This window comes from Thermobia domestica, chromosome 18 (genome assembly GCF_964235325.1).
Source record: "Thermobia domestica chromosome 18, izTheDome1.hap1.1, whole genome shotgun sequence".
In the NCBI taxonomy this organism is placed as follows: domain Eukaryota; kingdom Metazoa; phylum Arthropoda; class Insecta; order Zygentoma; family Lepismatidae; genus Thermobia; species Thermobia domestica.
Window position 1 is genome coordinate 51,122,420 of NC_137471.1, and position 27,536 is coordinate 51,149,955.

General features: G+C 37.1%; 1 protein-coding gene across 4 annotated transcripts in view; it reads right to left on the minus strand.

Moving 5' to 3' along the window:
- LOC145676051 (uncharacterized) overlaps positions 1-27,536 on the minus strand; it is a 554,345-nt gene that overhangs the window by 99,101 nt on the left and 427,708 nt on the right. For all 4 annotated transcript variants that reach the window (XM_081746908.1, XM_081746905.1, XM_081746907.1 and 1 more), the window contains one exon: positions 13,436-13,491. In XM_081746908.1, the coding sequence (XP_081603034.1) occupies positions 13,436-13,491 (56 nt within the window). The remainder of the gene's footprint in view (positions 1-13,435; positions 13,492-27,536) is intronic.

A 27,536-nucleotide genomic window follows, 5' to 3' on the forward strand; every position in this document is an offset into this window, starting at 1 on the left:
TTAAATCCATGAATTGTCAAAAGAAAATTCTAAACGCTTCTGGTTTGTTCTTTTCTAGTTCCTAAACTAGACTAATTACAATAGGAAATTAAACATCTACAAAGAGTTTTCTGATCAAACAAAAACATTACTCTCTCCTCCACTTTCTGTGTCTCAATTGAGGCGAATGTAAATAAGTCCTTTCCACCAAACCATTGTTCAACGTCTTCCAAACTCTCCGTTCCCACAGACAAGGAAGAAAACTAAACTTCCTTTCGAGAACTTAAGATGCTCGGAATTCCTTTTCTCTTCTCTCTCCCTTTGTTTTATTTTCTGCTGCGGGAAAACTTTCGGGCTGGACGAAACCAAACAGAAGGAAATCGGAATCTTCTGCTCATTGGACCACACTACTTTCTTTTATTGATTTTTGCTGTAGAACGGACTAACATTAGAAAGAAAGGGTTAGAAAGTAGCACACATGTATATAACTGTGTAGAATATCTGTGTCACTGTTAGCAGTACGAGTGTCACCGTTAGGAGAACCTGCCTTTTGGAAGGCCTTAGGACTAATGTTTTTTCTTCCTTCTTCTTAATTTTCAGTTTGGGCCTGGATGTGTTTCTTCCATGTTTCTCACTTTTCAGCTTCCTCTTTTAACTCCCAATATTTTCTTCTATTTCTCAAATCATCAATCAGTTGGCGGTATGGAGAAGACAATTTCTTCGCAAGATGTGTCCAATCCAATTGGCCTTCCTACGAAGGATGGTGGCTAGAAGCGTTCTCTTCTCTCTATCCGTTTTAAAACGTCTTCTGTTTGTTACTCTTTCTGTCCATTTTATCTTTGGCATCTTCCTCCAACACCACATTTCGAAGCTCTCTAAATATTTCTTCTCTAACTTCTGTAATGTCCAAGTCTCTGAGCCATAAAGTCCAATGTTCCAAATATAGCACTTGACCAATTTCTTCCTTAGTCCAATATTAAGGCTGCTAGTTAAGAGTGATCTTTTCTTGTTAAATGCTTCTTTGTCTGTGCCAATTCTCGACCTGATCTTCTTGATGCAGTACGCATCTCTCGTCAAAATATTTCCCAGATATTTTAAGTGGTCGATCTCTAGACAAATAATATAGATAACATTTATTAGTTAGCAGACATTATATAACGGGTGTCCCAGAATTCACACAAGAAGTAATTTTGATAGAAAACATAGGTTTATAATTAAAAATCATACCTTTATTTTATTGATGTATAGGCTTATGGCATACGATATAAGGTTATGTATGTAATAGCACACTGGTTTAATGATCTCGATGACTTTTGCTGGCACATACACACTTTTTTGTTAAAAATTTTCATGACCGTTTTGCATAAGTGCATGGCTACTCAATGCGTTCGCAACGCGTTTTTATTGTTCATGCGTTCACTTGGAATATGCTGACCATGTATTTAAATGTAGATGGCTAATCACAATGCGCTGTAAACGCGAAATCAATAAAAAAAACGCACAAAATACATCGCCTCGAGCGTATTTGGTGCGTTTCGGAACAACAGACCGTCTGCTGTTTCGAAATCAGTAAAAAATGTCTAAAGGAAGGAAAAAAGAAAAGACGTGTTGCCAGGCAAGGGCATTTTAGCAAGAAACAGCTGCTTGGAAAATGCTTTGTGCAGAGCATTGGAACTCTACTATTACAAAGTATGTGTGCATATAACAAAAGAAAATTCACAAAAATACAAGGAAATTCCGAAAAAAAAATTAGCTAATCACAGAAAAATCTACGTAACAGTGGTTATTTCTCGTGATTCGCATGAATGTGAATAAGGGTGTGGCAGTAAGGCCTGGAAACCATGACTGGCTTATAATATGATTTATAACTCTGGCGAAAGTAAAATTACCGAGTAGCCACCAAGGTCGCTTTCGCTGCAGGGAGTAACGCATCGGAGACGCATCTTTGGGAGCCATATACTAAATGTGGCTGAATTTCGTTGATACAACGCTCAATTTCCTCCTTCAAGACGTGGTAGTTATGAACTTGTTAGCATAAACCTTACAAGAAGGGTGTCTGAAGTGTAAATCTCAAATTTCAAAAATGTTTGTACAGATCGTTAGGGGGTCTCACAGAATAAAGATCAGCACAACAAATTTCGGCGGAACCCCGTATTTGGGTGGGGCAGTGCCCCATTTGCGATTTTCGGCATTCGTAGTAAAAATCGGCCTTTTGATTTGAAAATTGACTTATTGTTGTCGACAATCGTTATCATTCGTCTTCATTTGCATAAAGATACTACAATTGTGGGTCAGAAATCCCTATGTGTGTGGGAGGGTCCTCCTCACAACTGTGATACATGTTCCCCCTTCATTTTGACGAGCTGAATTCAAATATGTCATTAAAAGTTCTTTGTGGAGCACATGTGTGACACAGGTCTGTACCTAGTTTCTGGGATGCTAAATCACAAGTTGAAAGAGAACTGAAGGGCTTGAAATAGAAGTTTAGCAGAATCAGTGCTTACTGTATGGATTGAAGCCAAAAGAGACTTCATGCCTGTACATGACATAGATGTTCGGAAATGGGCAATTGAAAAAGCGAAAGAAATTAATCTTGAAAACTTTAAGGGTTCCAAAAGTTCCAGCACCCGTTTTAAACGGAAACATAATATTGTGTAGCGAGAAATAACAAAATTCGTGTGGCGAGCAGACGTTGACACTTCACAACAAATAGAAATTTCAGCCATATCTTTCCAGTTAGAAGTCAGGGATACGTTACCGGAATTCGATATAAATAATAATTCCGATCAAAGTGTTTTTGCAATGAAACTGCACTATAATCGTATGTTAGGCATACAAGGTGGGAAAAAAGTAGAAACTTCTGCACAATCCAAAAATGCCTTATCTCATAGTAATATGATAATATCCCTAATGTCTGCGAGTGGAAAATTAGTTGGGCCATTATAGATTGTATTCCCAGAACCGACAGGAAAATTTGGAGCACAGATCAAGAAAACTTTATTCCAGCCCCCAAATGTTAAGGTTTCTGTATCAAAATCTGGAAAGATGGGTAAGCTGTATTTGAAGGAGTGGATCCGTGACGTTTTGGTTCCTAACATAGGGGACAAAAGTGTCTTGTTCGTAGATTCATGGTCATCTTTTAACGAGAAAGAGACGCAGAAACACATTCCGGACGAAAAAACGTTATGTAACGTTCCACCGGGAGCAACTTGGGCTGTACAACCACTGGATATTTGGGGCTTTAGAATATGGAAGAATTTTGTACGGAAAATAAGAGATTTCGTAATTTTACAAAAAAAAATTATATACAACTTCACAACGTAACAACATTATAAAATTGCAATCGCTACTTTATGAACAACTATCACCGCCAAGCTACCATGATGTGTTCAAATATAGTTGGTATAAATCGGGATGTGTAGATGCGAAGCCGCCAGAATTTGTTAAACCAGTGAGTTTCTCATTTTCCTTAAACGACACTATCATATGTTATGAGTGCGAAGATACAACACTCCTGAAATGTAGTTGGTGCTGCAAAAGTCTTTGGGCGGAATACTTTTTCGAGCAGTTTCATTTCTATAAAACATACAATACATAAAGTAATCATGAATTCTGCCAAACTTCAGCCCTTCAGTTCTATTTCAAGTCCTTCAGTTATCTTTCAACTTGTGATTCAGCATCCCAGAAACTAGGTAGAGACCTGTGCCGCACATGTGCTCCTCAAAAAACTTTTATTGACATATTTGAATTCACCTCGTCAAAATGAAGGGGGAATATGTATCACACTTGTGAGGGGGCCCCAGTGGCGGATCTAGCCCGGGGCCGGAGGGGCAGCTTCCAGTTTTTTTTAGTGCCAAAAATAATTATTATTATTTATATTCTGAAAGTTTATAGTAAACTCATGATATAGTATCATAGCCTTTGGTCGGCTTCCCCCAGTTTTTACCTTCTAGATCCGCCACTGGGGAGCTCACACACACAGGGATCCTCGACCCACAATTCAAGTATCTTTACGCAAATGAAGACGTATGATAACGATTGTCGAGAAGAATAAGTCAATTTTCAAATCAAAAGTCCGATTTTTACTCCGAAAGCCCAAAATCGAAAATGGGGCACTGCGTCACCCAAATATGGGGTTCCGCCGAAATTTGTTGTGCCGATCTTTACTCCATGAGCCCCCTAACGATCTGCACAAACATTTTTGAAATCTGAGATTCACACTTCGTACACCCTCCTTGTTAGACTTAAAAAAAAGTCAAACGGCGTTATATTGAATGATCGGACAATTATGATAAAACGGGAAATTACAAGACAGGAAATGACGTATGCAGTAATTGCATTGTCGTTGTTGTTGTTCCACAATCCATTCAACAATGCAGGGACAGTTTTAGGATTTTAATTTTGGGTAGACCCACTGCCTCGCTTATGGATACATATACACATTTGATTGATTGATTACGGTAGGAAATTACTTTCACAGTAGTGGTTGATGTTATTTGTTAAATAATTATCTACCAATCATATAAATAGTGGAAAATATATTTACTCTTTGTTGTATCTTTTAGCTTTTATATATTTTACAAAATTTTTGGGTAGGCCCGTGTCTCCCCTGCCTATCCGCTAAAGGCGCTACTGCAACGAAATCTCTTCGTTGTGCGTGGTCAGTGGGCTTCAGTTCTTGAGTCAATTGAACTTTTTAAAGTGGATCACTAGGTGTTCCCAGTGCTATGCAAAAAGTTGCTTGAATAGTGTGGCGTTGCCAGATAGTGTCGAGTGTTTACTGATGTCAGATAATAAAGGAAGTAATCATGGAATTATGCTTGGATTCTTACTAGAGAAATTAGTTTTCGACACTTACCGCAATTCCGCTTCTCGAACTGCAACGTTAGAATCCAGGAATTTTCTTATTGTGACTACTACTGTAAACGTCCAAATTTGGCAACAATGCATGATGGCGTTCTGCGCAAGTTTCGTCTCAAAATCTATTTCCTTAAATGTGAATTAATATTTAAATAAAATATGAAACATAACACGAAAAACGGTCAAACAATATATATATTTCGTGAGAAGATCCTTACTTTAAAATACTTTACACACACAAACATTTCATAAAACAGAGCACTTCTAGTAAGATCTAACAGCAAGTGCCATCTGGTGTGCTCATTGTAAAACGAATCAAATATTTCCTTTTATTTGTTACATTTTTCGATGTCAGAAGACACAATCAAATGAATCAGTGTCTTGTACTGTAGCTGAAACATTACTCTATCTTATAGTACAATATTTATAATAAGTAACGTTTCATTGCGCAGTAGTTAAGGCAACGAACTAAAATATGTACTGACTTCCGGGTGGTGATCCACTTTAAGCAAGAAGATGCAAATCTTAGTGAGAATACGCTGTAGACAGCTTCTAGGAATGTCTAATTCGTGATCTCGGTGCTGAACTGATGTTCCTGGACTCTCAGGAACACTTTCAGGAACTGCTTCGATATTTTGTGTTGAGCGACTTATTGAAGGACGAGCATCGTGTTTAAGATCAAAATTAATACAGTCTCCCTAACTTTTTAAATTAATCTCTTCACAGTTGATGAAGTTAAGTCACTAGTCCGACCATATTTTGTACGAAAATTGCGAACTGTAGCTGTCAATCCTTCATTATTTTAAAAATGTTGCTCAATAGTGAAAACGCGTTGCTATTTCGTGTAGCAGTCCGTTTTTGATAATCCTGAACTATAAATTATCATGCTGTTCGTTGGCAACAGCTCACCGCACAACTGACGCAAATTCAAATCTTGCGTGAATTTACGACACCCATAAAAGGTAAACAATATTTTCTAATAGAAAAAATGAAACGAAATCATTCAGTTTTACGGCCCGCGGTTATGCCGGCTAGGCTAAAGGAGACTGTGATGATGAGAAATGAATGAAATGGTGGAATGAATAAAGTGGGAGTGAACAGGAAAACCTCGAGAAAGCCACACGCACACGGTGTTTGTCCACTACAAAGTCAATTTGGCGCGAGCTGGTATCGAACCAGGTACCCGACACACCAGAGGTGAACGCTTTACCACTGAGCCACCGTGGCCCCGTTTGCTAGTAGAATAAAGATTCCTAATTTGTATCGGCAACGAAAAACAAACCAATTTTTTAAAAAAAGTTTTCACCCTAATTTTCTCAAAAACTGCGCATGGAAATTTGACCTCAAACATATGTTGTTCAGCTTAATGTAATTTATGGACTGATGTTTTGTATCAACTTTGGATATTCAATTGTTTGGTTAAACTTTCTTTTTAAAATTTAACGTTAATTCTTTACAGTATTTTATTTTCACCTTACAATGTATAATCTTGTTACCACCATAAGGAAGAGTTTTATGATGATATAGTTCAGTATCAGCTTCTTCTTCTTAATAAGTGACGTCGTTCTCGTGGTACAACATCCATTTTTTAGATGTTTAAACCAATTATTTTTTCTTGGTTTTCTCGAAAATTATGCATGCGCTTTTACAATCCACCGTATCATTTTGTTTAGCTCGATAAGATATATCGATCGGCGTATCTGGATAGGCTTTTTCCGTTAAACAGTATAATATTATAAAAAATTTACGAATTTGTTATACTACATTTGTTACGTATTATGTGCTTAAAGGAGCTTGCATGTAATTGTTACGAAAAGACAAAAAAAAAAAAAAATCTCTGCTAGTTAATAGTATGTTCAGGGGCGGTTCTGCAATGTAGTCACAACGACACTTGGCTTCCTCATTTTTACGAAGACTAACAGTGGATCTTTGTTCCTGTATTGGAAAAGAAAAGCAGCCGACGAAAAGTTTGAGTTACTTTAATATGAGGTCTGCAATCTTGATTAATGTAAATTAACAACATAGTCTAAGTCGCATATATTTTAATCACGCACGACCTTAGCCATAGACCTAAATACACTCTTCTGATTGGTTGCAGTTATCCGTTTCTCGCTACATAGCATGCATATAGCAGAAAGCAAACGCCAGATGCTATCGGTCCTCGCAGCCGAGTATGGCTAGTAACGAAAATCGCTTTTAGCATGGGTTTATACCCGGCCCAAGGATTTTTTTTATTTTTAATGTTCATACCACTTTTTTTATTGAAATGAGATGAAAATGATACTCATTTTCGCTTGTACGTAATATGTAATGCATAAATTTTGCACACATACCTTTATTGATAAAAAAGTGACTTATATACTTTACGAAACATAGCTGAGCGAGTGTCAGCGAGCGAAGGGGTTTAGAAGCCGCGCAGGGCTTGTTTTGTTCCACCTTGACCCCCGTGATAACACGTCACACTTGAGTAGTCCAACTTAGATGTATATCTAAACTCATCTGCTTCCGTGTGATTAAACAAGTAGCTAGGGTCAAGCGGGAAAAAAAATATGAGTCTAAGTCACGACGCTTGATATTATCCTCCGTTCACGTGTTCTAGCTTGGCTACTTCTCATGTTAGCCTGTATCAGAGAGCAGTTAATTAAATTCTTGCCCATACATACTATACAATCGCACTCTTAACGTGACTGGAAAAGTTCTTTTTACCTTATTTGTTTGCAGGAGGAGAAGAAGATAGGCGAAAGAGGCGGGCGGGAAGGTTGAAACCCTCTGCTCTGTGCTGATTTTGCACGCTGCTCCACAAGATGAAGGTGGCAGGCAAAAGATGCTTGTCGGGAAAAAAACTGACTTAAATTGTTTCAAGGACAAGAGAACTTGCTATTGAAAGCAATGTTTTCGAAGCATTCTTTGCGACCCTCATATACAAATTATTTTGAAGGGAAAAAAATAAAATATTTTGTTAATACACTTTACAATTTCAGGATTTAATTACTCATTGTGTATGTTTTTTTTCTGCAAGAATTTAGGAAACGAACGGATATTTTTGAACTACATTATAAGTTGATTAACTCTGAAATATTACTGTGAAATCAAGCGTTCCAAGTCACAGACAGATATGAAAGTGTTAGAGATGTAATTCAAATAAATACTACTAATAAGTAAGGAATATACAATTTTCAAGTCATGCAAGGTAGGTTTAAGGTGGAGAATACTCACGAGAGATTTAGTAAATTCTGTCCCCGCTATACTTACGGTACTTCACGTATATTTTGGAGTTTGCTCGTGGATATATGGTTAGCAAACACGTCTTTCGCATGGGACACCAGGGTCATTCCTAATACAGAGTCCGCCAGAAAAATGTATACACTCTTTGTCATCTTGTATAGGGATACTGGCACTGATAATTGTTCTGAAATTTAAGTATGTTGTAGTATGGTTTTCCGCCCAACAGATGTCGGCATTGTCTATTGTTATCAGTTAAAATTATGTTGTAGTACAGTTTTTCGCTCAACAGATGTCGGTACTGTCAGCACGGTTAGTGAGATAAGAAAATGTTAGGCGCTGGCTTGATATGACGTTCGATTGTTATGCGTTTGATTGTTAGGCGGGTTGGTGGTTCAGTACCAAACTCCTCTCTCCACTGACGGTGCACTTCGATGGAATTTCCAAACCTGATAAAACACTTCAAAATTTACTTACGCTGCTCGAACGTCAAACGTGAACCGGCCATTTTCTTATCTCACTAACCACACTGACAGTACCAATATTTGTTGAGTGAAAAAAAAGAAAGTACTACAACATAATTTTAATGAAAACAATTGACAATTCCGGCATCTGTTGGGCGAAAAACCATACAACAACATGCTTAAATTTCACAACAATTGTCAATGCCAGTATCCTTATACAGGATTACAAAGAGTGTATACATTTTTCTGGCGGACTCTGTAGAAGCACATGTGATACAGATTCTACATAAAAAGGTAACACAGTAGGTCTACATCTTACAACTGAGAATGTACGGTCGAATAAATGATACATTTGGTTTAGCAACAATCAAGAACGAATGCATACTTGAATTTCAGTGTATCATGAAAATATTATTGTGTCCCTAGTTTACAAGTTAATAAATATTAAAAATAAAGGAGGAATGAGGCTAGTTAAATCTTTAATCATTCACCAGTTTTTTTTTTTATCCGCTTCAAGTTATACTGTTGAATGGGGGTTGTACAAAAGGGGCTAAGGAGCTATCAATAACCAGGTGTTTTAAAAAGTTGATGGTTTAATTAACGGAGTGAGATTGTTTATTGTGGAGTTCTCTTTTCTTTTTTTAAATGCAGAAATGTTACTAACTGCTTGAATTTTTGTTACTTGCTGATTGTTAGCAATAGTAAACAACGTCTTCTTCGTGGTTGCCGTTTAGAAAGTGTTAACATCTTCCACGTGCTGTTAACACACGTGCAACTTTACAATATTAATTTCCGTAGAGCAAAATGTCTGTAATAGAGATCGAAAAATGTTCTCTTGCAATCGATTCAGTGCTCTAACTAGTAAGCACATGTTCCACCTCCTTCGTTAACTTTTATTCTAACCAGAGGTGGTAGAAATCAGCCGTTTCCAGTAGGGCCGTAATTTGTGGGGGTCAGGGGGCAACTGCCCCCCCGGGAAGATCCCGACCGTTTGATGGGGTTTATTTTCAGACAAAATTTTCTTATTGTATATGTGATACGAACATGAAATTATAAATGAAGCATCAAATAGGTTCACTACATTACATAAACAAAACAACACACAAAAGGTAAATTAAACAAAAATGAATCTTGGGTTCATTTCAGTAAAAAAAAAAAAAAAAAGTCTTTTATTAGGAGCCCTAGAAATAATATTTATTCGTGTGGATTTGAGATTTGTCAATATTTTCCCCTTAATTAATTTGTCATATATGGAACGGACCCTAGAGACCTTGCTGTGCGGTAGGGCACACAGGCTCCGGGGTGCCCATAAAGACTAAGAGAAAGATGGAAAGAGGGGCCCAAGAATTAGACAACCAACTTTTTCTAGGGTGGGGCAAATACGCGTATCAATGCTTGCCCCCCCCCCTCCAGAAAAAAAATCTAAGTTACGGCGCTGGTATCCAATTTCAACGTTAATCGCTATTGAACAAAAACGCTAACAGGTAGTGACAAACGGTTTCTTACAATTGATTCAGAATCTTAAGAGAACACTTTATTAACACTCGCAACACTCCACCAGAACCAGAAGTGGTTGAAATTTACTAGTGCTTCGGGTTTCAATTCTTATTTCCGTAAAACCAAAACGGTAAGTGATATAGAGAACCAGTTCTTTGACATAGGTTCAGTGTCCCAAGAGTACGATTTATCTCGACTTTTATCTATCTGTTCAAACTGGAAATGGTGAAAAACTATAATTACCAGTTTTACGTAAGACTGATCGCATAATGCAGAAAATAGAAATAAACAGCGAAAAGCAGTTTCTTAAGTACATATTCAGTACTGCAAGAATATATTTACCTCAGATTTTAATTTTCTATTGAAACCAGAAGTAATAAGGACTAATTAACACTCCGGCATCAATATTAATCTCAATAGACAAAAAAAAAAAAAAAAAAAAAACACTAGCTAGGTACATTCACGAAGTATCCCATCAGAATTCGTGTAAAATTGATTCAAATACAAAGTTCTTCGAAGGCCAATCTGTATTGTACTAATTTTAGCGGCCCATACTCGTAATTTGCACATTACGAGAACGCACTTGGCACTTCGAGATGCTGCAACTTCTCCAACCCCTAAAAAAAAAAAAAAAAAAAAAAGATTTCTCAAGGTCTGCAAAAAACTGTTCCGCAGCTGTTATCACCTCTTCATCACTGTGAAATTTCTGTCCTTTCAGTGTTTCCTTGAGTTTTGGAAAGAGATAATAATCAGAAGATGCAAGATCTGGCGAGTAAGGTGGGTGGACAGTGTACTGAAACCCTAGGTCCCTCAGAAAATTTATTGTTCTGCCAGCCTTGTGGACGGGAGCATTGTCCTGCAAGAACAAGACACCTCGTGTCAACTTTCCCCGGCGCTTTTCTTTAATAGCGTCCTTTACCTTAGCCAGCAGACTGCAGTACTACTCTGCAGTTATGGTTTGGACCATTGGAAGGTAGTCTGAGAGCAAAACATCATTCTTATCCCAGAATATTGAGGCAAGCACCTTCCTTGCGGACTTTTGTGCTTTGAATTTTTTGGGTCTTGGAGATCGTGAGTGGTACCATTCGCATGACTGCTGTTTGGTTTCCGGATCAAAGTAATGCAACCACGTTTCATCCTGGGTAACAAGCCGATTCAAAAAATCGTCCTTGGAGTTCTCAAAATGCCGTAAAATCACCTGCATGATCTCACACGTTCGCGTTCAAACATTTCGAAATCCATTTCGCAGAAAGCTTGCGCATGTCCAACTGATCATGGATTATTGACCCAACACGTTCTTTGGATATGTGCACTTTGTCGGCTATCTCCTGAAGTGAAATCCGTCTGTTGCTCAAAATCAGGTCCACTTTTTCCGGAATTGACACTGACACTGGCCTGCCACACCTGTCACCATCTTCTGTTGTAAATTTAGCACGCTTGAAGTTCGCATACCATTTCTTCACAGTGGAGTATGAAGGGCACTGTCCACCCAATGTGTCTAGCATGCAACCATTGATTTCCTTGGGCGACTTCTGTTGCAAGAAGAAGAACTTCATTACACTTCGCAACTCCTCTTTGGTGAATTTGACATCTGGCTCCGCCATGGTTCATTCAATTACCTGTAAAACCGTTCATGGTAGAATCGTGAAATTTGGTACTTAAACATATGAAAGGCCAATATTTCACATGACATCAATTACATTAGGGTAGTACATTTGGAAGGGGGTCGAGCCGAGAACTTGTCAGCCGACCCTCGTAGTTATGTATTCAGCGTCCGAGAAATATGTTCTATGTGTGATCTTATTCCCTTTTGCAACCAGAAGTTATAGATATACTACAAGTTTGAGCATAGAATTCCCATATTAATTATTCTGTATCACCATTCTTCCTACTATCCAGACTAATGGTAACTTTCATTCGCGTTAGCAACTCTGGTTTTAATGAATTCAGGTTCAAACTTCCGAAAAGAAGAAAGGAACATACCGTAAAATATAAGTTGATTGTAAGGAATTTCTTCTGTGTGTTGAATAGCACTAAAACAAAACGAAGAGAAACAAAATTGGGACTTCAATTCTGTGTGAGTGAAGAAACAATTCGGCAGTACCTCCAACTTGAGAAGCACTACTAGTTCAGTCGATGGGTTCCACATGATTTGACTAAGGGCCAGAAGGAAACGCGAGCAGACGCCTGTGTTTCTTTGCTGTCTCGTCTGAGGAAGGAGCCATTTCTGGACAGTGTGTTGACATGTGATGCGAAGTGGGTTCTGTACGAAAATCCACGGCGTCGTCATCATTGGTTAGCATCCCATTAAACGGTTCCAAAACAGCCGAAACCAGAAGTGCACCAGAAGAAGGTTCACGTATGTGTTTGGTGGACTGCTCGCGGCATCGTGTGTCGGGAACTGCTACCAGCTGGTCAGAGCATCAATGGAACTGTGTACTGTAAGCAGTTGAGTCGTGTTCAAAAAAAATTCAAAACTCTGGAGCCAACACTTGTGAATCGCAAAGGGGTCCTCCTGTTACAGGACAACACTAAGTTCCACGTGGCTAAGATGACCCGCGACACCATTCTATGCCTTGGATGGGAAACACTATTGCATCCGCCATACTCTCCGGACATTAAACCTCCCGATTATCACCTGTTCCATTCCTTGGAGAATCACCTTAGAGGGCGCCAGTTCAAATCCCTAGTAAAGGTGCAAAACGAACTTGATACCTTCTTCGCTTCACGGCCCACCAAGTTCTACCGTGATGGAATCCATGGCTCTCTAGAACTTTGGGAGATGGTCGTCGATGCTGGATGGGACTATTTTTGATCTTCCAGGTATATCTTGGGTGACACATCGATGTTCAAAGGTGGTGGGTGAAAAAGCGACAGAAGTTTGTTGGTGATCTTTATAGTTATAAATTCCTTCCTGGAGGTAGAAGGAGGAAATTGTAGAAATGTTAACGTTAAGGATAAACACATATTTCTCCGAAACAAAAGTGTTATAAAGGTTGGTTTGTTCTTCACGATACTCGAACTCAGTGAGCAGTGACACTGGCAATGGGCGAGAAACAATATCAGCATGCCCTAAGCATTTCTGGTGAAAAAAGATATATATTACATATTTTTAATGTAGCAATATTTTTAATGTTTATTTCAGCGACATTTATTATTTATTTTCATTACATTATTTATTTATTTTTATTGTATTTCACGGGTACAATTAAGGCCATTTAATATTTGAAATATTAGCATTATTTATTTAAGGAAGAAGGATGAAAATCATCCTTCTTCATCACCATTGAAGTGTCATCCACTTCAAAACACATAATTAGTAGCTATATCAGTGTTTACAATGTTCTTACAGTTATTAAAATTACATGCTTAAAAAAATATTGAAAATGTGAAACGTTAATTTCTATACTTACGTGGTATTAAGGACTTTGAGGTCACCAATCTTGAAACGTCCGAAGTAATTGCTTAACTGAAAGAAAGAAAACAGTAAACTGTTATAAATTATTAACAAGTAAATGTTTAATAATTTAATTTAAGCTTGACGACTGTTACACATTAATTTCAAACTAAATGCTCTATGACGTTACAGTTTCATGCTACAACTCTTGATAAACCACATAGACAGGAAAAGGAACATACAGAAAATATAGCGTTGATAAAAGATAGCGGTTATAGACAAACGAGAACATCGATAGTGTAGTAGATGGTTTCGTAGATACACTACCAGTGGCTTCATGAATCCTTGTACACTGTCAACAGCTGTTATTCCATTCTTCTACCTCACATTCTTCTAATATTTGTCCCTGATAACAATCAATAAATGTGCATCTTATAAAATGAAATGAAATGAAATCTTTGAGTTTAACCTTCCACAATTATCCTATTAGGCTAAGGAAGACGATGATTAAAGCAACTGATGGGAGAATTGGTGGAATGAGAAACTGGAAGGAAACGGGAGTACCCCGAGAAAACCCACGGACACGATGTTGTACACCACAAATTTACTTGGCCGGGGATTGAACCAGGGACCCCATGCACCAGAGGTAAGCACTCTACTACTGAGCCACCGTGCCCCTGTATCGTAAAGAATAGCAGAAACAGTAATAACAATAATAATTATTTATTATAATTATAATTAGAAGTGTCACGTGCACACGATATGAAGGAGCTTGGTTTGTAGGGCGTGATATCTTCTCAATTAATCTTGAAACCGAAATCGCTAGAATCGTGATTGAATATATTCTTGGAATGCTTAACTGATAGCAGAAAACAGCTTCTGGCTATCTATTACTGTCTTTACTCTATAGCAATCAACATTAAAACTGGAAGTTGTTGATTTCCAATACTTTCGGTTTCAATAGAAGATTAAGAAAAGTGATAGTACCTATTCTTATAGCACAAAATCGATTTTTAGAAGAAAACACTCCTCCGGTGTTTTTTAAAATCGTTTTTGTTCTATGTAGATCAATATTGAAACCGGAAGTTGTAGTCGATTTCTATAATTTCCGGTTTAATATAAACTTAAGGATGGAAATAAAATGTATTCTTGCCACGCTTAATCGGTTGTAGGAAACCGCTTCTCCGATGTATAATGGCCACAATTGATGGCGATATATCCAATAGTATAGTGATCGCCAAACCGTCGATCGCGAGCTACTAGTAGCTCGCTGGTACACTTTTGGTAGATCGCGTTAACGCACCGGTTGAGTAAACTTGATCAGTGTTGCCAATTTGGGGTAAAAGTCGCTAAATCTAGGGGATTCGACTTCCAGAAAAAACTTGTTGATTACAAAAAAAAAAAAAAAAAGTTCCACACTTCTCATCAAAGTAAATAAGTCTGATAAAATTAATTTGATATTACATTTGTTGCTTATTACTAACTACATTTCCATTTCTTTCTTATGTACAATTCAATTTCGGTTTCTTTTTGTTATATGCAGTTGAATTAAAATTGTATTCATATTTACTAGACATGTAAGTTTATATGCAGTAAACAAATGTATTTTAAAAAAAGAAGTTTTTTTGGTTGGTAACTGTACGGTAACTCAGATGTTTTACAAGTTTGGTGACCACTGAAATAGTTTTTGAGACTTTTTCCGTCCCCAGGATTAGCGAACACACGGAGAGACAGAATAAATACATAATGGAGTTTTGGTAAACCAAACTCCTTTAAAAGTCATTGCAGAGGTTCAACAACGGTGGGTTCACCTGGTTCGGATCTCCCTAAAAATTTCGAAGCTCAACATACATTCGTGCACTTTCTTAATAAAACAATACGTGTTTAGCAGAGAAATTACAGATGTAGACTAAAGATTTGACCTTACTTATCATCTGTACTATTTCTTTCCTGATAAACAATCTTATTACGAGGGTTGCTATATATATTTCTGGCCTAATAATGAAAATACGAATATTTATCAACGAAAATGGTTTTATTGTTTTTCAAAATATTCTCCATCAAGATTTATACACTTTTGCATGCGCTCAAACCAATTTTCGAAGCACTTTTTCCACTCCGATTGAGACACCTCCAAAACATGGTTTTTGAATGCTTCAACAGCATTTTCTGGCGACGAAAATCGTTGACCACGCATTTTTTTCTTGATGTGTGGGAATAAAAAGAAGTCATTGGGTGCCAAGTCAGGGCTGTACGGCGGATGACCCATCACTTCGACGTTTTGGCCGGTCAAAAATGCGCTGGTTTGAGCCGATGTGTGAGAGCTCGCATTGTCATGGTGCACAATGATTCGTCTTCTCTTGTTCATTTTTCGAATTTCTCCGAAGACTTCAGGCAAACAAATGGTGGTGTACCACTCAGAATTGACCGTCCTACGTTGCTCAAGCGGAACAGTCGCCACATGACCAGTTATGCCGAAGAAACAGGCGACCATTTGCTTCGAAGTGCTTCTTCCACGAACAACTTTCGTTGGATTTGGCTCGTCTTGGAAGACCCACACGGTCGATTGCTGTTTTGTTTCGGGCTCATACGCATAGATCCATGATTCGTCACCTGTGACGATCTTATAAACGTCTTTTGAAGCACCGCGATCGTATTTTTTCAGCATTTCTTTACACCAATCCACACGAGCTTTCTTTTGAGCGATTGTCAAATTGTGCGGGATCCAACGAGAACAAACCTTTTTTACGGCCAGGTGTTCATGCAATATCGAATGTATGCTGGTGGAAGAAATGCCTAGGCATGCCTCTATCTCACGGTAAGTCACATGACGGTCTTGCATTATCAGTTCACGTACGGCATCGATGTTTTCTGGCACAACGGCTGTTTTTGGACGACCTTCACGGAATTCGTCTTTGAGCGAGCGTCGGCCACGATTGAATTCGTTGTACCAGTTTTTCACAGTGCTATAGGATGGTGCTTCGTCGCCATACAAAGATTTAAGTTCATCGATGCACTCTTGTCGTGATAATCCACGTCGAAAGTTGTGAAAAATGATCGCACGAAAATGTTCACGAGTTAATTCCATTTTTTTGCCAAGTTGATTTCTTCAAGTACCTGTAAAAGAAAAAAAAATTGTCGTAAGTCCAAAAGTTCTGAGTACATTTATGCTACAAAATGTCAAACTTTCCAATGGAAATGTCAGATTGCACCTGGCAACACTTAGTGTTGCCTAGGCCAGAAATATATATAGCAACCCTCGTATTTTTCACCAAAATATTGGTGTAAGTACTTACAAATTATTTACAGTTTTCTAGGCTGTAGAATAACACCCGTTCGGATTTTATTAGAAAAACATGGTGTGGATCCCTTTAAAAAATTTGAACCCCTCCCAGTGTTGTTATTCTAATTTTTTAACTTACTAAAGTAATAAATTTACTTTTGTATAGATTGTATGGTTTGTTTCCTAAGAGAGTTATATCTATATATATCTATATCTATATATCTATATCTATATCTATATCCATATCCATATCTATCTATCTATCTATCTATCTATCTATCTATCTATCTATCTATCTATCTATCTATCTATCTATCTATCTATCTATCTATCTATCTATCTATATAACTCTCTTAGGAAACAAACCATACAATCTAGACAGAAGTAAATTTACTGATATTACTGGCTACCACAAGTAAGAAGTAGGGACCTACACAACATCCTAACACAAGGTGGTGAGACGAAATTAGGCAGCACTGCGAATATCTTGGAAACAAATTATTCAAGATAAATGGTTGTCAAAAAGTATTGCAAAAACCTTACTCCAGCAATGGATTGACAATATTATTGATAATTGTATGTTTGCGTTTCAAATATAAATAACTCTCACCACTACACTCCATGTGAACCCAGTTCTCATTCTTAATATCTCAACATTTGAGATAAAAGAAATACATACTTGTACCTTATTTTGAGAGATCATATGTTTTAACCCTGAGCTGTAAGAATTTCTAAAAACAAAGACTGTTAAACTAAAATTTACTGTTTCTGGGTGTAACTGGGTAAAATTTACTGTTACGTCTGGTGACAACAAACGGTTTTACGAACTGGAAATATCTTAAGAACCGATTCTAGCGAACTGGAGGGAACCGGCTGAATACACTACTGATCCCCCCTCCAACAACCATTTCTGCGAGCCTGAATCATTGTATAGGGTGGAGTAGAGGGGAAACGGGAAATTTTGAAGTAACGTAATTTACACGGATAAACCCTAAAAAAAACATCTTTTAATGACGAAAGTGTATGTATACAGTATTAGATATATATAGTCTTAGGTACCAGGATATAAGTGAATATCGAGCACCATTTATTAAACCATTTCTACAGAGTAACGCATAATTATGTATATAATGTTTGACTGACTGTAGTATTTGTAATTCTGGATGAAAAGTTTCGATATGGCAACAATGTGTAGCCTGAGAGTGGGAATAAGCGCGTTTGCACACGATACCAACAAAATTGGAGGAAGCCCCGATAATATCGGTGTCGGTGTCGGCGTATTTTACATACGTCGCTGACAATATCGGTGCAAACCCCGACAATATCGTTGCCGGTAATAAGCGAAGTAAGCGACACACACAATATAGTCTGAAACAAAACAAAACAAAACAAAAATAAAAAATAAATAAAGAACAAAAGCAAAAAAAAAAAAAAAAAAAAAAAAGAAGTGGAAAATAGTCAAGAAATTGGTTATCTAAATTTCCTATATTCTATTTGGTAATAGCTATTTAGACGGAAACCAGTACTCTTTAGACTTCCCACATTTTATACTTATTTAATAAAGGATATTAGCTACTCCAAAACAGAAACTAAAAAATAATAAGCTGTTCCGAAGTTGTTTATAGGACAAGATAATACTATTATTATACAATTGTAATAGAAAAAAAATGGAAACAACAAAATTCCAAAGACTAGAAACGAAACAAGAATACACAGCGCCTTGTCAATCACTCTCTTCATCTAACCCACTTGCCGGCCGACAATATAGCCGCATGTACTACTATGAGCAAAATAAATGACGCGTCTCTTTATTTTGAAGTTTTTTGAAAATATCTCCGTTTTCTTTATATGTTCGAAATTTCGGAAGGTTTACCCAGCAGGAAACGTTAATAACAAGACCGTTTTAAATATTTGTGTTAGATATTAGCTTAAAATAAATAAATTAGAAGCAAAAAAACATTAAATCGACCGAAATTACGACAATTACCAACTCTGCTAAAGTGGGAAATTTTCAAGAACGCGAGGGAATTCTGCAGTTCAACAGGAAGCAACGACATATATGTCATTGAGAGAAATGTGGATTAGATCTACAAACGAAACTTTTAACGAAATATTTCTAATATGTCCTATTACGTGCATTATCTGCAAACTTCAAATATATGGATCTATGCCAAGTATTAACGTATAGATAGAGCAAATAGTTGAAATTACCTATGGAAAAGGACGAATTGGTAGCACAATCGTAATGAAAAATCATTTTTACCGTAGAACAGATTTAGTTGTAAGAAAACAATTAGCTCAGTTATTTAAAGCAACGAGTCTGTATGTCGGAGGTAGCTGGTTCGAACCACATAGAAGTGCAATTGTCACTTTTATTATTATGGTTATTTTATTTATTTTTTTATGTGGGAAAGAATCAAATTGTAACGTATGTGTAAAACTCATGACAATACAAATAAAAATGTCGTCGCACTTGCATTAGTGTCCTTAATTTTTGTTTGCAAACAGTTTCGTAATTATTTTCCCTGTGCTCACTGCTCACAATATGCTCGCTGGTGTATAACGAATGTTTTCCAGTAAACGTTAATTGTAATTTGGAGAATTTTATAAAGTTTCACAATGTTTATCATTAAATAATCTTCTATCTACTTGTTTGGACATTTTGATAACAGATTTCCCTATTAAATGTTTAATTTTCCCTAGATGTCTAATTACGGAAAAGTTTTACAATGTATTTGTTTTAAATTGAAATTGTTTTAAATTTAGCACATGAGGTAAGTAGCCCGAAGGAGGATAACTGAAGTAGCTGATATTCTACGTAAAAGCAACCTATTGTAGAATGATGATGCTGCTTACCTTCAGCACATAATCTTTACGTTAGAGTCAGATTGGAGAAAAATCCTGTTTTTTCCTCCCCTATGACCACCCATCTTAAACCTCTACATACCATGGTTCGTCTTACACAATTTCGGTGCTCCAAAGACATTCATATAATAATAATAATAATAATAATAATAATAATAATAATAATAATAATAATAATAATAATAATAATAATAATCCTGAATATGCCATACTGACCTAATTTAGTAACCTTAGGCATCTTAGTTTAAAATGCTTTCTTTTGTAATAATTTGAGCAACCATGTGCGAGGCGGCACGACGTTTTTTTGCCCCTCTCATTTCAGTTCCCTCCCAACAGACAAGGACAACGTTACTGACAAACAGGGACAACGTTACGTAATTTCTGATAAGCAGGGCAGACAAAATGAATAAGAAATATATTTATATCACCCTCTCCCCCTTCATGATTGGAATATCACGTAGCATTTTAATTCTACCGAAGATAACCCTGTGCGGTTAGGGGTAGGTAACTAAAGAGATACCTAATACATAGCCCCCCCTGGTTGTAATATTACCGCTTCTTTATTTGTTCGAGGGAGCTCCTACACAACCAAGGGTGACAAAAAGAATAGGAAAAGCGTCTATTGATTCTAGTGGCTGATCCAGCACGGATTCCTGAGGGGGGGAAGCGGTGAAGTGAAGGATTCTTTTGATGATGTGAAGCTGTCACAAATTACCACGTAACTAAACTAAACATAATAGTGTGGTTAAACCGGAACCCAGTCAGTTCAAATTGATGTAAAAGTTTAATTTTTTACTTCATATTAAAGTTTTGGTTCCAAATGAGAATTTCAGTCTGAGTGGTCAATGATCAAATCTCGGGCGGGGGCTTTTCGGTGTAGAGGCTATGACCCCCTTATGGGAAAAGGCAAAAATATTAAAATTCTTAAAACTTTCGAAGTTTTCGTCTATTTTAAAGGAATTTTTGGCTTCATATTCAAGTGTTTGTTCCAAATGACAATTCCAGTCCGAGTAGACAATGATCAAATCTCGGGGGACTCTGCAATGTAGGAAAAATAATGACGTCTATATCGTGATCCTGTTGGTGATATCACGAGTCATGACGTGAATAAACCACAAAGTAAACGTTAAATGTTGTTGGCTCTCGTAGCTGAGTGAGCTAGCACAGCGTGCTAGTAAGAAAGATTGGTTTCGGCGTGCGTTCAAATCCTTCCTAAGGAGAATTATTTTTAAAAAAGTTTATAACACTTCTTTTGTTAAAAAAAAGATTTAAAATAATATTCAAAAAGTGATTTAACAATTATTTTTTAAAAAATTTTCATTAAACTTCTTTCATTAAAATAAGTTTCCCTTTGTGCTATACAGATCCATAAGCAAAGTTAGTAGTAAAAATAGTAGTAGTAGGAACGGGTTATAATGCAATTCAGCATTCATTTGTTTCCGTGCGATGTTGCCAAACGTAACTCGCTTACAATGCTTTCTGGCTAGGCCTTAGTGTGTTTCGAAAATATACTTGTGTTCGGGATGAAGTTCCAAGGTTCAGCATTGATTAGGAGTTTTTGCTATTAATATCCCTTCTAACAATATTGGCAGTGGACAAAAGTTGGACCGTGTTGAAGCTTTTTGCCCCTAATTTAGTTATTTTAATTTATTATTTAACGAATATATTGAAAATATATTTGTCAGCAGGCACGTATGCAGGAATTTATTTCGGGAGGGGTCCAAAGTTATCTGGGAGGTTCTGACTTCAATATTAGGATAAATTATAATATTTTTTTTAAAAAAAATAACCCTTGTTGGGATTTTTGGGTCCGGACCCCCTGAACCCACCCCTAAATGCGTCCTTGTTTGTCAGTAATGTTTCCTCATTTTGAAACCCTCAGAAACTTCGAATACATAAAGGAAAACGAGTTATTTTCGATAAAGTATCACTTCAAGGAGACGCGATATTTTTTATTGCACATGGTGGTACCCCAACTTAACAAGGGCAAGAATTCCTTTACTTGGTTCTCTGCCATTGCACTCTATCGAAAGGTTAGGTTTGTAATATATACTCCTAAGAACAAACGTGTTTGCCAGAGAACCGTGATACTGAACAGAGCTCCACAGAAATGCATGCTGAACTTTCGTTTATAGCTACCCTTTGGTGTTTTTTGCCCTCAAGGTCAATCGAGTGGTGATTCAGTTCAGTTCCTGTTCTTAAGTTGTGTTCGTATTACTTCGAACAGTTTTGACGTGTGTTTTCCAACCACCATGTGAATAGACAATCAGGGCAAATCATAGAATAAAATACATTTAAGCAAGTATATTTGTCGCGAAATTATTACACCCATTACCCAAAGACACTTAATATATGAATCCATACATTTATTTATATAGGTAAAGCAAACAGTGGAAATTACCTATCGAAAGAATGAATTAACAGCACGATCATAATGAAAAGCATGCCTCGTAATATAACAGACTTCTTTCGCGTAAGAAATCGAAACTCAGTTGGTCAGAGCAACTAGTCTGTACGAATTAGGTTGTTAGTTCGAGCCTAATACGAGTAAGAGTTTTTATTACTATTCTTTTTCTCTTTTTTTATGTGAGGAAAAATCAAATTGTAACATCGCGATATCAAACGTATTTGGTTAGGTAACTTTCTCTTAGCTAAACTTTAAATATCAGTAACCGTCGAAATTATTTCACTAACCGATCAGTTATTGAACATTTCAAACACCAGTGGCATAACATGAAGGTTAACCTCAAGTCCGCAGCCCTTAGTTATGCGTCCATACTTTCAAGGTCGGACCTTGGGCCGGGCAACCCGGGCGACTGCCCGGGGCGCCAGAGTCAGAGGGACGCCAGAACGAGCCTCAAAAAGTAAATTTTATAATGTGTTTCCTACTGACTTTTTTGGTTTATATTCTTATAAAGTAGCGGCAATTACATAACCTTTTTCCATTTCACCATGGAAGAAGAGAGTTTCATAGCACTAAGTGGACTGTATCGACAAATGTAGAGATGGCATGTAGAATAAAGAGTGGAGGGGGAGTAAGTATTGTTTGTTTCTTTGCTTAAGTTTAGCGTTCCACGGTTATGCCTTAATGGCCAAAGCAGATGTGGATACTGATTATAGTGAAATCCGAACCACGCTTATCGTTCAACAGTAACCCACCGGGATTTGGACCCGGGACCACAGAAGGCAGGCGTGCTAGCCTCTAGACCAAGCTGGGGGGGCGGAGTTCGTATTGTTTATAGCGGGCCATATTCTTTGTGAAGTTTTTCCACGTAATGAATGTCTTTTTGAAAAATGGGTTTAAACTATTAAAAACACTAGGATAAAATGTAAAATATAGGCTAATACTAGGGGGGAGGGCGCCATAAAGTCACTTTGCCTAGGTGAAAATTTGGTCTGGTCCGTCCCTGCGTACTTTCTATATATTTTTTGGCTTTGCAGCTTGTGCGGTCCCCACGCCACAAGATTGTGGGGGCGCTATTTACGCCAATGCTTCGAACGTAATTGAATAACTGTTTCAGAAATTCTACCATCAGCGTGGAAACGGGAATATATATTTTTCTAATAGTCCCATAGAACTTTCACCCAGAACACCAGATGCAATATTTCAGAATGGGCTCTGGCTAAGTATAAGGAGGATCTGATGTTTCCTAAATAAGTTCCTTTCAGAAAGTTTGATATTTCTTTAACGGTGTTGTAAATAAACATACTCATCGTTATTAGCCCGACATCAAACCATACTGGACACATCTCTCTAGAGCAACGATCGGCAAAAGTTTATTCTGGCTAATTTTATAAGCAACTCAAGGGTGAAGCACTTGTTAACGAAAGCAATGCTGTGCATACATTGCCATGCTTCTGACAAAATATAAAGTGATTTATAATTTTTAGACACTTTTCCTATTCTTTTTGGCACCCTTGGTTGTGTAGGGCGCCTTCGAACAAATAAAGAAGCGGTAATATTACAGCCAAAGAGCGCTATAAATATATTACGTATTTCTTTTGTTACCTAATCATAACCGCCTAGAGTCATCTTCGGTAGAATAAAAAATGCTACGTGATATTCCACTCACGGAGGAAAGGATGCTCTAAATATATTTCTTATTCATTTTGTCTGCCCTGCTTGTCAGAAATTAAATAGTTTCTTCTGGGAGGGTGCTGAAAATAGAGGGGCAAAATAAAACGTCATGCCCCCCCTACAGTTTAAATTTTGTTAAGTGGTTGCTCAAATTATTACTAAAGAAAGCACTTTAAACTAAGATGTCTACATTATGTAAGGGTGGCATATTCAGGAATAATAATAATAATAATAATAATAATAATAATAATAATAATAATAATAATTATTATTATTATTATTATTATTATTATTATATGAATGTCTTTGGAGAGACGAAATTATGTGACACGAATCATTACATGTAGAGCTTTAAGATGAGTGGTCAAAGGGTAGGAAAAAAGATATTTTTCTCTCTGACTCTCTAACGTAAAGATTATGTGCTGAAGGTAAGAAGCGTCATCAATCTAAAATTGGTTGCTTTTACGTAGAATATCAGTTACTTCAGTTCTCCTCCTTCGGGCTACTTACCTCATGGGGTAAATTCAAAGCAATTTCAATTCAAGACAAATACACTGTAAAACTTTTCCGTAATGAAACATCTACGGATAATTAAACATTTAATAGGGAAATCTGGTATACCATAGTGTCCAAAAAAGTAGATAGAAGACTATTTAATGATAAACATTGTGAAACTTTATAAAAATTTCCAAATTAGAATTAGCGTTTACTGGAAAATATTCATTATACACCAGCGAGCATATTGTGAGCAGTGAGCACAGGGAAAATAATTACGAAACAGTTTGCAAACAAAATTAGGGACACTAATGCAAGTGCGACAACATTTTTTTTTTGGTATCGTCATGAGTTTTACACATATGTTACAATTTGATTCTTTCCCACATAAAAATAAATAAAATAATCACGGGAATAAAAATTACAGTTGCACCTCTATGGGGTTCGAACCAACTACCTCCGGCATACAGATTCGTTGCTTTAACTAACTGAGCTATTTGTTTTCTTACGTAAACTGAACATGTTCTACGGTAAAGATGATATTTCATTACGATCGTGCTACCGATTCGTCCTTTTCCATAGGCAATTTCTACTATATGCTCTATCTATACGTTAATACTTAGTATAGATTCATATATTTGGAGTTTGCAGATAATGCACGTAATAGGACATATTAGAAATGTTTCGTTAAAAGTTTCGTTTGTGGATTTAATTCACATTTCTCTCAATGACATAGATGTTGCTGCTTCGTGTTGAACTGCAGAATTCCCTCGCGTTCTTGAAAATTTCCCACTTTAGCAGAGTTGGTAATTCCCGTAATTTCGGTCGATTTAATGTTTTTTTGCTTCTAATTTATTTATTTTAAGCTAATATCTAACACAAATATTGAAAACGAGTTTGTTATTAACGTTTCCTGCTGGGAAAACCTTCCAAAATTTCGAACATATAAAGAAAACGGAGATATTTTCAAAAAACTTCAAAATAAAGAGACGCGTGATTTATTTTGCTCATAGTAGTACATCCAATCATAAGAAAACACTGCCTCCGACAAAATCGGTGTCGGCGATATCGGCGACAATATCAGGGCCTTGGCCAACAGCATCTGCGTGTCGGAGGATCGGCCGATAATGTCGGTGGCGTGTGCAAGCTATGATTTGAGTACATTGAAGTCGATTTCACCGGCGACATTATAGGCGCTTCCACCGATATTATCGTTGCCGTGTGCAAACGCAATAACGGTCACTAGACTTAGAACCGTTAGTGTATGCCAGACCGGATGATGGAGCTGAACGAAACATTCCTGAACCGTTGGACCGGTCGGCATGGGTCTATGGAGTGGCCAGCTCGATTTCCCGATTTGCCATCACCTGACTTTTTCTTATGGGATATTTCAAAGGACAAAGTGTATCAACATCATATACGTAATTTGGCCGAAGTACAACAAGCTATCACAGAAGAGTTCCACAGGATTTCAGTATGGGTCTGTCACAAGCAGCAGTCACAAGCTGCTTGTGACAACATTGCTCTTCGTCCCTAGGCATGTATAGATTTGGATGGTGCATTGGTAAACATTTCGTGAAGGACAGAGATTAAAATTCCTGTAATGAAAGATATGAAAGTAATGTGTTTATTTTCAATATTATGTTCAAGTTATGCTGCTAGTTTCTTTGCTGCAGTCTTTGAAACATTATATACCTCGTATATAATACAGCTAGTAATGTGTCTGAAGAAACTACTGTTGCTATTGCATAGAAATTATTCATTTTGGGTGCAAAACAGAAAGTATCTTTACAAAACAAAAAAGAAAGGAGAGATGAAAGGAGAGAGAAACAGAACATATGAAGATATTAATAGAGCATAACGTTGCTATAAAGACTAGGAAATATGCCATTTCTTTGTGCAAAAATATATGTTCCTAATTTGAATTCCAGCTGCCAAGTGACTTGTATGAGACGGAAGTAACCAAGTCAATTGTTACGTAACGCGAGGTGATGACAAAATGCTACTGAAATAAGCCATTCATGCGTTGTAAGGGCTCTGTGAATTCTCCAAAAGAAAGTGGAGGTAATATAACATTCTCCTGCATGAAAATGTCTCCAGGAATAAAAAAAAAAGAGAGAGAGAGAGAGAGAGAGAAAGGGAGAATAAATCAAGTACTGTGTGACTTGTCGTTGAAATGAATGTTCGTTTGAGTGAATGTAAAGTGCACGCTACTTATATGTCTTCGTGTGTGTATATATATGTGAATCTTTATGTGTGTTTGTATTGCGGCAATCGATAGCAGACTGCAGATCGCCATCTCTCCTTTACCACCCACCATACCCTTCAGTCAACTTACAAAACCCATTCTCTTCCCCACAGCGCATCCCCTATTAATTTATTTTGGAACTAATTGGTATGGATTGCAAAAGAGAAATCCCAAAATATCAGCGCTTAACACTTTGGTCCAAGGATGAAAAATACACCAATCAATGATCTATATAGCGGGATAAAAAATATAGCTGAATGTAAATTTTCATGAGTAGTTTTTGAGAAAATAGAAGAAAACATATATTTTTTTTTTTGTAAAATGAAAAATTGCTATTGTACGATAACCATGCTATCTAAAACTAACTAACCACTGACGTGACACCACTTTGTGGACCCGAGACGCTCTAACGCCATCCGTTAGCAACTGGTCAAACTACGTTCATCCTTGTGACAAACACGTAGTCAGTGTCGCTCATCTCCAGAACCTTTCTATTCCAAGAAAGAGGAGGAACAGCGTTGCCAGACTCATAGCTCGGAATTACTCCAAAACCTGATCGAAATTATGGTAGATTCGGTAAAATTATGCTAGATCCTCATAATTACTAATTCAGGAGTTTTAAAAGAAAAAAAAACTAAGTTGAGATACGATAACGTAACTTAAAATACGCAGAGCGCAAGAATGCGTGGATAGAACTCAATACTTCACGCACCAAAGCTTTAACTCAACTAAACTAGTGCAGTCGTTGCCAGATTCAATGGCGTATATATCGTATAAATGAATGCAAAGTGTTTGTTTACATATTTTCAAAAGAAAATTACCTCGCAGCATAAGCGGCCTGGGGGGAATTGTCTGCTGGGGGGGGGACAGATTTTTGGTCGGTCTCGGACCTTTCATTTCAGGAATAAAGATGGTCATGAAGTCAGAAATAAAGATAGTGAAGTTGTCAAAAGGTTGGGGGGAGAATGGTCCCCATAGCTCCACCCATGCTTTGCAGTTACAGAATTAGAAAACCCTGGGTGGAGCCACAAACAAAACAAAACAAAACAAAAAAAAAAAGCCGTCTCTAACTTACTTCGGAAAATAAGACTGGATGTATGGTTTACCAACTGTATGAATCAATGGAACAGGATACATTTCTGCCGTTC